Source organism: Papio anubis, chromosome 18 (assembly GCF_008728515.1).
Source record: "Papio anubis isolate 15944 chromosome 18, Panubis1.0, whole genome shotgun sequence".
Taxonomy (NCBI): domain Eukaryota; kingdom Metazoa; phylum Chordata; class Mammalia; order Primates; family Cercopithecidae; genus Papio; species Papio anubis.
Genome location: NC_044993.1, coordinates 63,517,674 through 63,531,101, shown reverse-complemented (window position 1 = coordinate 63,531,101; position 13,428 = coordinate 63,517,674). Strand labels below are relative to the sequence as shown.

The 13,428-nt window shown below is 39.5% G+C and overlaps 1 protein-coding gene across 4 annotated transcripts in view; it reads left to right on the top strand.

Moving 5' to 3' along the window:
* Positions 1 to 13,428, top strand: part of ATF7IP2 (activating transcription factor 7 interacting protein 2) — an 88,820-nt gene that overhangs the window by 40,112 nt on the left and 35,280 nt on the right. For 2 of the 4 annotated variants that reach the window (XM_021931737.2, XM_021931738.2), the window contains exons 1-4: positions 1,037 to 2,217; positions 3,645 to 4,483; positions 6,591 to 6,715; positions 11,222 to 11,356. In XM_021931737.2, coding sequence (XP_021787429.2) covers positions 3,655 to 4,483; positions 6,591 to 6,715; positions 11,222 to 11,356 — 1,089 coding nt within the window. In that variant the 5' untranslated portion in view covers positions 1,037 to 2,217; positions 3,645 to 3,654. Of the gene's footprint in view, positions 1 to 1,036; positions 2,218 to 3,644; positions 4,484 to 6,590; positions 6,716 to 11,221; positions 11,357 to 13,428 lie in introns of those variants that run through there. The other 2 variants (XM_003916524.5, XM_017953172.3) reach the window with 2 other exon arrangements.

Sequence of the window (13,428 nt, the reverse complement as noted above, 5' to 3'; positions counted from 1 at the left end):
ATAACAAAGGATTGACGAAGGAATATGTTATTGTTTTTGGTTTTTGTTTTTTTAAGACAACGTCCAACTCTGTTGCCCTGGCTAAAGTACAATGATGTGATCTCAGCTCACTACAACCTCCACCTCCTGGGTTCAAGTGGTTCTCTTGCCTCATCCTCCCAAGTAGCTGGGAATACAGGCGTGTGCCACCACGCCCAGCAAATTTTTGTAGTTTTTAGTAGAGACAGGGTTTCACCCTGTTGGCTAGGGTGGTCTCGAACTCGCCTCAGGTGATCCGTTCACCTCAGCCTGCCAAAGTGCTGGGATTACAGGCGTGAGCCACCACACCTGGCTGGAATATGGTTTATAATATGTTAAGTATGCTTTAAAAATGAGAGAGGAAAAACACCCAAGAAGTCATGAGCAGGAAATAACCAGGAATTTTTACAGACAAGTAAACATAGCTAATAAACATAGGAAAAGATGACAGTAATTAGGGAAAGGCAAATTAAGACGATGAGAGCTAATTCTTTATCCAAGTAGATTGAGTAAAATCAAGTCTGGCAGTACCAAGGGTTCAAGAGGATGTGGCTCAGTGGTAACTCTTATATATTGACTGTATAGATGCAAACTGGTAGAACTGCTCCAGGAAATAATTTGGCTTTCTTGAAAAGTTGAACATAGATACCTTATTAACATCCAGAAATTCACCCAGGAAATGCTTACACATAAGCACCTTGAGACAGAAGTGTTCAGAATAGTGTTGTTGTGTCAGAACATCAACAAGAACTGGAGATGTAATCCCAGCACTTTGGGAGGCTGAGGCATGAGGATCACTTGAGTCCAGGAGTTTCAGACTAGCCTGGGCAACATAGTAAGACCCAATATCCACAAAATTTTTTTTACAAATTAGCCAAGTGTGGTGGTGCATGCCTGTAATCCCAGCCTCTTAGGAGGCTGAGGTGGGAGGATAGCTTGAGCCTGGGAGGTTGAAGCTGCCATGAGCCATGCTGCACTCCAGCCTGGGTAACAGAGCAGCAAGACCCTATCTCAAAAAAAAAAAAAAAAAAAAAAAGCAACTGGAGGTGACCCAAAGATCTTTCACAAATGATCAGATAAACAAATTTTGGAATATCTGCCCAATGAATTATTACAGTGCAAAGAAGAACATGAATTATTGCTATACAGAAGCACATGGATGAATTTTATACATACATATAACTGAAAAAACAAGTATTAGCTATAATTTGCTCAACAAAATTAAACAGTATATTTGTTTACATATGACATTTATGATGAAACTGTAGAAAAAGTAATAGAATTATAAACTAAGTTTAGGAAACTTCATCAGGATGGAGAAGAGGTGCAAGGGGCATTGTTTGGAGAAACATGAGTAAATGCAGGTTACTGATAGTATTCTACTTATTTGTTGTGGGTGTTTCAAAGACGTTCACTTTATTATACTTTGTAATCAACACATATTACAAGTCTTTTGTATGCATCAAATGTAGAGGTACTTTTTTACTCTAGAGCTTAAATTCCAGCACTTTTTACTGGTTTGGGCCTTTTCCAAAGGCCCTTAGAAGGGCCATAGTAACAATATGTTCGCGTGGTTGGACGTTTTCATCAGATTTACAATAGTAAGATATTTTAAGTATAGTCATTTGAGACCCCTGTCTCTCTTCACCTTGATTTCTTCTTTGTGTCAGCTGGCAGTAGAGTGGTTTCAGGCATTTTGTGATTGGTGGCTTTGTTTGTGTTTAGTGGGATGTGTTTGTGATTCAGAGTCATTTCTGGATGTAGGTAATTATAGCCTGTCAGCCTGATTGTGTTGGGAATGTGGTCTCTGGTGCCTGGCACCTGTAATATGTGAGTATTAGAGAAGCCAAAGTTTGAAATTTATGAAACCAGAAGGTAATCAGGAAAAAATTCCCAATTATCTGATGTTTAAAATTTTAAGTATAGGATTTCGTTCTCATCAATTTCCAGTCAAAACAGCACTTTTCTCCTGTCAGAAATAACAACATACCACATTCAATTATAAATTCACCATATTTTTATTTTCTTTTTTTTATAGGAATCCTGCTTTTTTTTTTTTTCTTTTTCTTTCTTTGAGACAAGGTCTCGCTCTGTCACCCATGCTGGAGTGCAGTGGTGCAATCACAGATCACGGCAGTGTCTAATTCCTGGGCTCAAGTGAACCTCCTGCATCAGCTTCCTCAGTAGCTGGGACCACAGGCATGTGCCACACCTGGTTGAATTCTCCCTTTAAAATAATATAAGAATGTTTTTATTTGTAGGGCACAAAACTGTAGCAGTGTCTTCAGGCAAAGCTGCTAGTTTTATGCATCATGATTATCAGTTTTAGCAAATACATCATTAAACCATGCTAGAGAAAAGATTTGATTTGTTCATTTTCTTTGGAAAATAATGCAAGAATTGTATTCACGAAGAGACAATCAAATAATATACAGTCCTATAGGAAAAATATAATTATATAGGCACATTAGGGTCTTAATGAAGAGTGTTCTTCTGTTTTTCTGGATTTATTTAGTATACATATCAGGTTTGTTTGTTTGTTTAAGACAGAGTCTCGCTCTGTAGCCCAGGCTGGGGTACAGTGGCACTATCTTGGCTCACTGCAACCTCTGCCTCCTGAGTTCAAGTGATTCACTTGCCTCAGCCTCCCAGAAGGTGGGATTACAGGCATGTGCCACCACGCCTGGCTAAGTTTTGTATTTTTAATAGAGATGGTGTTTTGCCCTGTTGGCCAGGCTGGCCTGAACTCCAGACCTCAGGTGATCCACCTACCTTAGCATCGCAAAGTGCTAGGATTACAGGCGTGAGCCACTGCGCCCGGTTAGTTGGCTTGTTTATTTAAGCTGGAATGTTAGGTATCTTAGTGCTTATTTTATTTTATTTTATTTTTTTTGAGACCATCTCACCCTGTTGCCCAGGCTGGAGTACAGTGGGGCGATGTTGGCTCACTGCAACGTCCACCTCCCAGGTTCAAGTGATTCTTGTGCCTCAGCCTCCCGAGTAGCTTGGGATTACAGGTGCATGCCACCATGCCTGGCTAATTTTTGTATTTTTAGTAGAGACAGGGTTTCATCACGTTGGCCAGACTGGTCTCGAACTCCTGACTGCAAATAATTCTTCCGCCTCGGCCTCCCAAAGTGCTGGGATTACAGGCATGAGCCACCACACCCGGCCACATTTATTTTAGAAACTTGAACATTAGGAAATCTTAAACAGATGCCATTATGTATAGAAAATGGAATGTTTTATACAAAACTTTTTTTTTTGTTTTTATGAATTAGTACAATTTAATCTTTAGATTATTTAAACTCTGACTTACCTTGATGAGTAAATAGTGAATGGTTATGGCACTGAGGTGATACAACAAGAAGTGGCTAGATAAAACTATCAGGTAGAGGCTTACTAGCAATACAGATTTTGAATTCATGTAGTTTTGATTTATAGAAACAATAGAAATGATTTCTGTTTTCAGTGACATGAAAATGGATATAATTTTCATTAAGGTGATTATCTGGAGAGACAGTATCAATGTTATTTTAATATTCTAAATAAATAACTTTATTTCAGTAGTAAATAACTTTTATTCGCTAGAGGAATGCACTTAAATATGATGTCTTGAATTCCAGGATATGAAAGATGGCAAGTCCAGATAGAATTAAACGGAAGATATTAAAAGCAAAAAAAACAATGCCCCTAAGTTGCCGGAAGCAAGTAGAGATGCTGAATAAGTCCAGGAATGTTGAAGCACTGAAAACAGCAGCAATTGGGAGTAATGTTCCAAGTGGTAATCAGCGTTTCAGTCCTAGTGTCATAACTACCAAATGTAGCACTTCTGAAAATGGTGCATCCTCATTGGACTCTAATAAAAATTCAATATCAGAGAAAAGTAACGTATTCTCTCAGAATTGCATAAAACCAGTAGAAGAAATCATTCATTCAGAAACAAAATTGGAACAAGTTGTTTGTTCGGACCAAAAGCCAAGTAAAACAACAGATTCCCCCAGCAAAATCTTCATAGAAGAGGCAAAAGATTCACTGAACACTTCTGAAAATGATTCTGAGTGTCAGACAAATGTAACAAGATCCCTTTTTGAGCATGAAGGGGCTTGTAGTCTGAAGTCCAGTTGCTGTCCACCCAGTGTATTGAGTGGTGGTGTTCAGATGCCAGAGTCTACAGTAACCAGTACCGTGGATGATAAAACTGACCAGATGGTTTTCCATTTAGAAACAAACTCCAATTCAGAATCACATGGTAAAAGGCAAGGTGACAACATTTTATGTTCAGAAGAGTCAGGTTTTGTGCCTGTTGAGAAAACACCTAATTTAGTGAATTCAGTCACTTCTAAGCACTGTGCTGATGACATTTTGAAAACCAATGAGTGTAGTAGAACCTGTCCTTCCAGTATTTCAAATTGTGAAAGTGCAGACTCAACATGGCAGTCATCACTTGACACTAATAACAACAGTAAGTATATACTTATGCACCTTTTAGAAAAATTAAAATAGTCAGTTTTCCTTGGGGTATTTTAAAGTCTCAAATATACGAACAAGTAGAATATAGACAGGAAAAAGGTAAATGATGACAACAATATCACAGTATCTTGTTTCTGAACCATTCTTGGTGAGGTGGGGGACAGGTATCCACTATATTAAAAGGGTAATTATTGCAAAGAAGGAATCAATCACTTTTCCTTAAGTACAAAATATCAAAAGGTGGTTTATAGCAATTATTTGGTTCATTTCATATACATCTCTTCTTATTTTGAAGTTTTATTAGATTAAGAAGGAGGCTAGTTTAAGGAGAGTGGGTTTTAAAAATTGTTGGTAACCCTGTTTCTTTCTTTTTTTTCTTTTTTTTTTTCTTTTTTGAGACGGAGTCTTGCTCTGTCGCCCAGGCTGGAGTGCAATGGCGCAGTCTCGGCTCACTGCAACCCCCACCTCCCAGGTTCAAGTGATTCTCCTGCCTCAGCCTCCTGAGTAGCTGGGTTTACAGGTGGGCACCACTACGCCTGTCTAAGTGTTTTTTTTTTTGTTTTTTTTTTTTTGTTTTGTATTTTTAGTAGAGATGGGGTTTCACCGTGTTGGTCATGCTGGTCTCGAACTCCTGACCTCGTGATCCACCCGCCTTTGCCTCCCAAAGTGCTGGGATTACAGGCATGAGCCACTGCACCCAGCCAACCCTATTTCTTTCTGTAGAATTGACCTGTAAATCACATGCTAAGTATAAGATGATAGATAATATATTCACATGTGTATATATGTGTGTGTAGAGAAAGAGAAGCACCCCAAATAGTAAAATGAAGTCCTTGGGTTATAACATCATTAAAATAGCAAAAGTGAATTTCATTTGAAGTAGGGTGTTTTGTTAATGAAATAGAAAAAAACTGATTTAATGCTATAAATGTTGTGTTCTTGTCTAGATTACAGAATGGTCTTTTAACAAGATGAATTTAAAATTACTTAAAAATAATAACAGTATCATCTATTTAAAATATGTATAATACGACTGGCTGGGTGCGATGGCTCATGCCTATAATCGCAGCACTTTGGAAGGCCAAGGCAGGAGGATCGCTTAAGCTCTCCAGACCAGCCTAGGCAACAGATCCAAGACCTTGTCTCTTAAAAAAAAAAAAAAAAAAAAAAAACCCACGCACTGTGCCTAGCAACTATAATCCCAGCACTTTGGGAGGACAAGGCAGGTGGATCATCTGAGGTCAGCAGTTCAAGATCAACCTGGCCAACATGGCGAAACCCCGTCTCTACTAAAAATACGAAAAAAATTAGCCAGGCATGGTGGGGGGCACCTATTATCCCAGCTACTCGGGAGACTGAGACAGGAGAATTGCTTGAACCTGGAGGGGTGGAAGTTTCATTGAGCGGAGATCGTGCCACTTCACTGTAGTGTGGGCGACAAGAGCGAGACTCCTTCTCAAAATGAAAAGAGTACCTTTATATAAAATAACGTAGAACCACTTAAGTCACTATAAATAGAGAATTAAATGCCATAATTTGTTAAGTTTTTGTTCGTATATTTGTATTGAATTATTAAGTAAAATTGAAGGGACAGTGTGTCTGAGACCAGAACCCTACCTAAGATAACTCATTTTTTTTTAAGATTAGTTTGTGGGTATGTTTTTATTCAATTGAACATTCTAAAAAATGCTGCAGTGTCACATTTTAGTTTTTCCATTTGCTCAGAGGGTCTCTAAGTTAGAGAATTCCTATTTCCTTCTCTTTTTTTCTTCCTTGAAACGGGGTCTCACTGTGTTGCCCAGGCTGGAGTGCAGTGGTGGAGGTGCTCACTGCCACCTCAACTTCCCAGGCTCAAGCAATCCTCTCACCTGAGCCTCCTGAGTAGCTGAGACTACAGGCATGTCCCACCATACCCAGCTAATTTTAAATTTTCTGTAGAGATGAATTTTCACTATGTTGCCCAGGCTGGTTTTGAACTCCTGGCCTTAAGCCATCGTCCCTCCTTAGCCTCCCAGAGTGCTGGGATTACAGACATGAGCCACCACGATGAACTTGTTTTTTTCTTTAAAATATCTTTCTAATTTTTCCATCTCCTCAAGGCCATTATCAAAAGAAGAGAATGTTTTCAGAAACCAAAGAAAATGTTAAACGCATGAAAACTTCAGAGCAAATTACTGAAAATATTTGTGTAAGTTTGGAAAGGCAAACAGCATTCCTGGAACAGGTAAAATATTGGGGCTTAAATAAAACTTTTACTTTTGATTAGTAAAACATGGTAAAAGTTAATTATCTGGTCTCCACAATGACATAACACAGACAACTTTGACTTGATGCAAAGCTGGTATGTGAAAGCCAAGTTATCAGACAGACTGGGGAGAGAGAATTATTTACATCACCAAACAGCTCTGGTTTCTTGAAAATGCTCTCATGCAGAATAACCTAGGGATCATGTGTAGGTAGAGTCCTGTTGCAAAAAGAGAATGGGCTTTCAGTCAGTATTACACTCAGATTTGTCTGTAAGTCAGACACTGCATGACCTTCAGCTTTGTTAAACAATCCAGTGTCTTTTGTACTAGTCATGTGGTTCTTAGATCTGCAGCTATATCCGTTTGTAGATCTCACCACAACCCAGAAGACTCAACCTGAAAGTCCATTGCAAAGTCCCTCTGCATTCAGGTTTCCTTGCCCTATTTTCCAAACTTAAACGGATATGGTGCATTATCTGACATTTTGCTTTATAGCATCATTAAATACACTTCTTGCTTTCATTGTGGCCTCATTTTACCTCATTGTACTACAGTCTCAATATGTGTCTGATCAATTTTTAGCTGAAGTGTAGCATGTTTCAGTTCTAGTAGAATGGCTATACTCAGGACGCGTTTTGATGACCATGTTTTCCTATTTCACTACCACTAGAATGCCACCACTATAAATCATTATGTGGTAGACTAATGTCTCCCAGCTGTAATGGACCAAAATGTCCCCATCCAAACTGCCCTGCAACTGTTTCAGAAACAGAAACACTACTTTTGAAAACAGACCATTACAATTACATAGTTACATATACTATGAATGTGTATTCTTCACCTAATAGTAAGGGAAAATAAAGAGAAAGACTTATGCAGAACCAGCTTAAAGGGTGAGTCGGCAGTTTTTCCTGGTCTACCTTTTGGTTTTCTTCAAAGAAGAGCAAAGGAGACACAATAAAAAATATGTAAGTGTTCTGTTGTTGGCAGGGAAAGGGTAGAAGTATGGTAAGCATAGATCCTAGCCCTAAGGACCATGTTATTCAAGAAGAAGGTTGGGGATTCCAGCTGTGTCTTGTTTCCAGTCATTAGTAGCTGAAGTGAGAAGTTTCTGTTTGCTCATTTGTTTGAGGCAGAATCTCACTTTGTCACCCAGACTGGAGTGCAGTGGCACAGTCTTGGCTCAGTGCTCCCTCCCCCTCCTGAGTAGTTGGGACTACAGGTGTGCACTAGCATGCCCAGCTAATTTTTTGTGTGTATTTTTAGTAGAGACAGGTTTTGCCATGTTGGCCAGGCTGGTCTTGAACTGCTGATCTCAAGTGATCCGCCCGCCTCGGCCTCCCAAAGTGCTGGGATTACAGGTGTGAGCCCCCGCACCCAGCCAGAAGTAAGTTCTGATGTGTACATAACCATCTCTAAATAGCTAGCTTTTCCTCACTTCTTATTCCTGTCCAAACAGTTATCTCTCTAAACCATATCTATATGTTTACTTTGTTTGAATCTCAATGAGATAGCCCTCCCCATCATTCTGACATTGTTCTCCCCTACTGAAAGAGTCCTACAGTGATCGTTTCTTAGCCTTTTGGAGTTTCATAAGGAGCATGGCCTGGTTAATTCCAGTTAAATTACTGAAGAGGAAGGGTTTTTCCTTTACAGTCTTAAGTTATTCACTCTACCCACTATCTCAGAAAGTTGGCACAGATTGGAGATAAGTTTATACTTTCTCCAAACTTCAGGCCAGTTTGGCTGCCATCTCCGCTTTGAAACCAAGACTTCAATTTGATTCCCTGTTGATGGGCACATTACCATTGGTAAAAACATTTATGAGGTATTTGATGGAGGTTATTGTGTCTTCCTTCTGTATAAGGAACATTACCATTAAATTAGAACAAATGTATAGTCTAACCGACAGGAGTTACCCCATGGTGGGTACTTAGTCTAAAATGATCAAATTTAAGGACCTGTCCCAATCTGAACCACCAGGGAGTACTTGTTTAAATTGTGGTTTCTTGAACTCATAGTTGAAGACTGTTGTTTTAGGCTACTGCTTTCTCAAACGTACCTGATAAAAACAATTTGTAGTAACTGTTTAGTATACAACTTTCCAGGCTCCTTTCCAAAAGATTGTGTTTGGTGGATCCAGGATGGGGCCTAGGAATTTGATTTTAACAACCATTCCCTGTGATTGTTCCTCACCAAGGATGAGGAACACTGTTAGAGAAACACTGTACAAAACAGTGTCTCCACGTTCAAAACATTTAGATCTGTTTCTCCAAGATTCATGTGGGTATGAGCTTCACATATTGAACCCAGCCAGTGAACTAACAAACATGTGATCATAAAACACCACACGAATAATAGGTAATGGTCATTGGTAAAAATAATAGTATTGGCCGGACATGGTGGCTCATGCCTGTAATCCTAGCACTTTGGGAGGCCAAGGCGGGTGGATCACTTGAGGTCAGGAGTTCAAGACCAACCTGGCCAACAATGGCGAAACTCTGTCTCAGCTAAATATAAAAATTAGCTGGGCATGGTGGAGCATGCCTGTAGTCTCAGCTACTAGGGAGGCTGAGGCAGGAGAATCACTTGAACCTGGTGGGTGAAGGTTGCAGTGAGCTGGGATCACGCCACTGCATTGTAGCCTGAGCAACAGAGTAAGACTCTGTCTCAAAAAAAAAAATAATAATAATAATAGTATATGTTTCTAAGCCTTTTTTTAAACATAATACATTTTGAGCACATTCATTTGCTCACCTGTTTAAAAGTTGTGAAAGTAAAGTGACAATCATGTCTAATAATGTAGAGAAACCATGGAAGAAATGTTAGTGAAGCAAGCATTAGAGAAGAGATCAAGTAGACTATGTTGAAGAGTAAGAACGCTTGGAAACAGGAAGGAAGAGCCTTGGGAATGATCAAAATTAAAGAATATAATCATCCAGGTGACATCAATATAAGAGTTTAACGTGGGAACTATGTGTTCTGTTTTGAGCATCATGAAGCAAGATACTGGAGGAAAAAATATGTAAATATTTTAAATACTTTAAATGTAGCATAGCAGGTCATATTAACAAAGACTACATACACTGTGATGAAAATTGCTTACCAGAAGGATACACACTGAGTAAAAAACTACAGTGAATGTTTCTGAATGTATGGTTCAGCAGAGCTGCTCATATCAGTGGCATTGAAGTTATTTTCAATGTATGGCTCAGCAGAGCTGGTCTTATCAGTGGCATTGAAATTATTCTCCCTGAAAATGGGCCAGTCTGTTTTCAAAAAAAAAAGATAATGAAGTTTGTTAATTTTTCATATTATAACTACTATGATTTGTTAGAACGGCATGCATGATGCCAGATAACATTGGTAACTACATAATTGTCCTTGGCTTCCCCCCTACTTTTTTTTTTTTTTTTTTTTTTTTTTTTTTTTTTTTGAGATGAGTCTTTGCCTAGTCACCGCAGTTTGAGTACAGTGAGGTTGATTCCTGGCTCCTGAAACTCTCCACCTCCTGGTTCAAGCAGTTCTCCCGGTCTCAGCCTCCCGAGTAGCTAGGACTATAGTCGCCTGCCACAATGCCTGGCTAATTTTTGTATTTTTAGTAGAGTCGGGGTTTCACCCTGTTGGTCAGGCTGGTCTTCAACTCCTGACCTCGTGATCTGCCCACCTCGGCCTCCCAGAGTGTTGGGATTACAGGCATGAGCTATTGTACCCTTCTTTCAGTTTTAGCACCATGCTCTAACTAGCTGAGCTAACCAGCCGATTGATATTTAAATTTTAACAATAAGAAAGCCACGCCCTAAAAAGTTATGGAAGTAGTGGTGATTATCTTGCATATTTATTTCTTTCATATCAATTCAGTGTTTTTTATTTTATGGTACTCTTTTGCGTATTACTTTATGTTCCTATAAAAATCCTTTGAGTATCGCTTGTTCAACATTTATTATATTATCTACTCATTTGTCAAGAAGGAAAATGAAGCTCAAAAATAATGCGACTGACTAAAGGTAGCTCATTAGTGGTAATGTCCAGTCTCACACTTGTGTAATTTGTTTTATATCTACTACAGACCAACCATTTTCATCAGGCTCTGGTTTTCAGATAAGTAGAGTTCCTTTATATGGAATACTAACTAGGAGTTATAGACATTAAAAAATATAAATGGTATGTAGTCTTTTAATTGTTTCTATAATGTATAATATGGAATTCAAGTGGAACTCTAGGAAACTAAAGTTAGCATTATGAGAATAAATTTAATTTCTAACATGTCAGGTATACTTAAATATTGGGTGTGTTCTGAGTTTAATATTCAAGTTTTATAAAACTTACTGGTATAGTTATATAAACATACAAATATAAATAAATAAACTATAATTGGTTATAGTAAATCTGGAAAAGAGCATGGCTTTTTTTTTTAAGTAGAAAGTAAAATTGCTTTTAAATTTGAAACGTGGGGTGTTTTGGTTTTTATTTTAAAATTCTAGGTCAGACATTTGATTCAACAGGAGATCTATAGTATAAATTACGAACTATTTGATAAGAAACTGAAAGAATTGAACCAACGCATTGGGAAGACAGAGTGCAGAAATAAACATGAAGGAATAGCTGATAAACTCTTGGTAAGTTTTGATTTCATTTTAGTCCTTTTTAGGGGAGTGGGGGGTGTTCTTGCTCTGTTGCTCAGGCTGCAGTACGGTGGCTCACTGCAGCCTCTGCCTCCTGAGCTCAAGCAGTCCTCCCACCTCAGTCTCCAGAGTAGCTGGGACTACAGGCGCAAAGCACCATGCCCTGCTAATTTTGGGGATTTTTTTGTAGAAATGAGGTTTTACCAGTTGCCCAGGCTGCCCTCGAACTCCTGAGCTCAGGTGATTCTCTAGCCTCAGCCCCGCAGAGTGCTGTGACTACAGGTGTGAGTCACCACACCTGGCCGATTTGAGTCCTTTTAAAAGGAAGAATTTGGTGGTATTTTTCATATTCGTAAAGGAAAATAGTAAGGGAAGACATACCTGATTCTTGGCCATTAGCCTAATGTAAGAACATATCATAGACAATGTAATTTATTATAGCTTAGCAATATTGGCTTTTGAGAAATATTCATAGAACTGTTAGGCATTCTGTGTCAATTGACAGGCTTAATACTTAGGCAATTTTGGCCGGGCGCAGTGGCTCATGCCTGTAATGCCAGCACTTTGGGAGGCCAAGGCGGGTGGATCACAAGGTCAAGAGATCGAGACCATCCTGGACAACATGGTGAAACCCAGTCTCTACTAAAAATACAAAAATTAGTTGGGCATGGTGGCATGTGCCTGTAGTCCCAGCTACTTGGGAGGCTGAGGCAGGAGAATTGCTTGAACCCGGGAGGCAGATGTTGCAGTGACCTGAGATTGCACCACTGCACTCCAGTCTGTTGACAGCAAGACTCCATCTCAAAAAACAAAACAAAAAAATTACATAGGCAGTTTCTTTTAAATCTAAATATATCCTTTATTAGAACTCATATAACCTGTTTCAAGCTTTTTTTTACTTTTTGTTTTCCTCTTCTAGGATTACTTGCTAACTGATATTTTTACCCACATTAATTTTATTGTAGACCAGTTAGAAGTTTTGTTTTGTTTGTTTGTTTGAGATGGAGTCTTGCTCAGTCTCCCAGGCTGGAGTGTACTGGTGCGATCTCAGCTCACTGCAAGCTCTGGACTGCAAGTCCCAGTAGCTGGGACTACAGGCGCCTGCCACCACGCCTGGCTAATTTTTTTGTATTTTTAGTAGAGACGGGTTTCACTGTGTTAGCCATGATGGTCTCAATCTCCTGACCTCGTGATCTACCTGCCTTGGCCTCCCAAAGTGCTGGGATTCCAGACGTGAGCTACTGCCCGGGGCCTTTTTTTTTTTTAAAAAAAAACAGAGTCTCACTCTGTCACCCGGGCTGGAGTGCAGTGGCGTGATCTCGGCTCACTGCAGCCTCCACCTCCCAGGTTCAAGCAGGTGTCGTGCCTCAGCCTCCCGAGTAGCTGGGATTACAGGCCCCTGCCACTACATCCAGCTAATTTTTTGTATTTTTAGTAGAGATGGAGTTTCTCCATGTTGGTCTGGCTGGTTTCAAACTCCTGACCTCAAGTGATCCGCCCGCCTTGGCCTCCGAAAGTGCTGGGATTACAGGCGTGAGCCACTGCGCCCGGCCGAAGTTTGAAATTTTTGTCTTCCTTAACTTTAATATTATAGAAGCATAGGCTGGGCATGGCGGCTCATGCCTGTAATCCCAGCACCGTTGGAGGCAGAGGCAGGTGGATCACCTGAGGTCGGGAGTTCAAAACCAGCCTGACCTACATGGAGAAACCCTGTCTCTACTAAAAATACAAAATTAGCCAGGTGTGATGGCACATGCCTGTAATCCCAGCTACTTGGGAGGCTGAGGCAGGAGAATGGCTTGAACCTGGGAGGCGGAAGTTGCAGTGAGTCGAGATCACACCATTGCATTCCAGCCTGAGCAACAAGAGCGAAACTCTGTCTCAAAAAAAAAAAAAAAAATATATATATATATATATATATATATAGCATAAAATGTTATTTCAAGCTTTTGCATATATTAGAATTTCTCATTTGGATAGATGTGTAAGTCTTACACAACTACTTTGGCAAATAATTGACGCTCCATCTCTATATGATATATAGCACTCTGGCTTAGTATTTATTT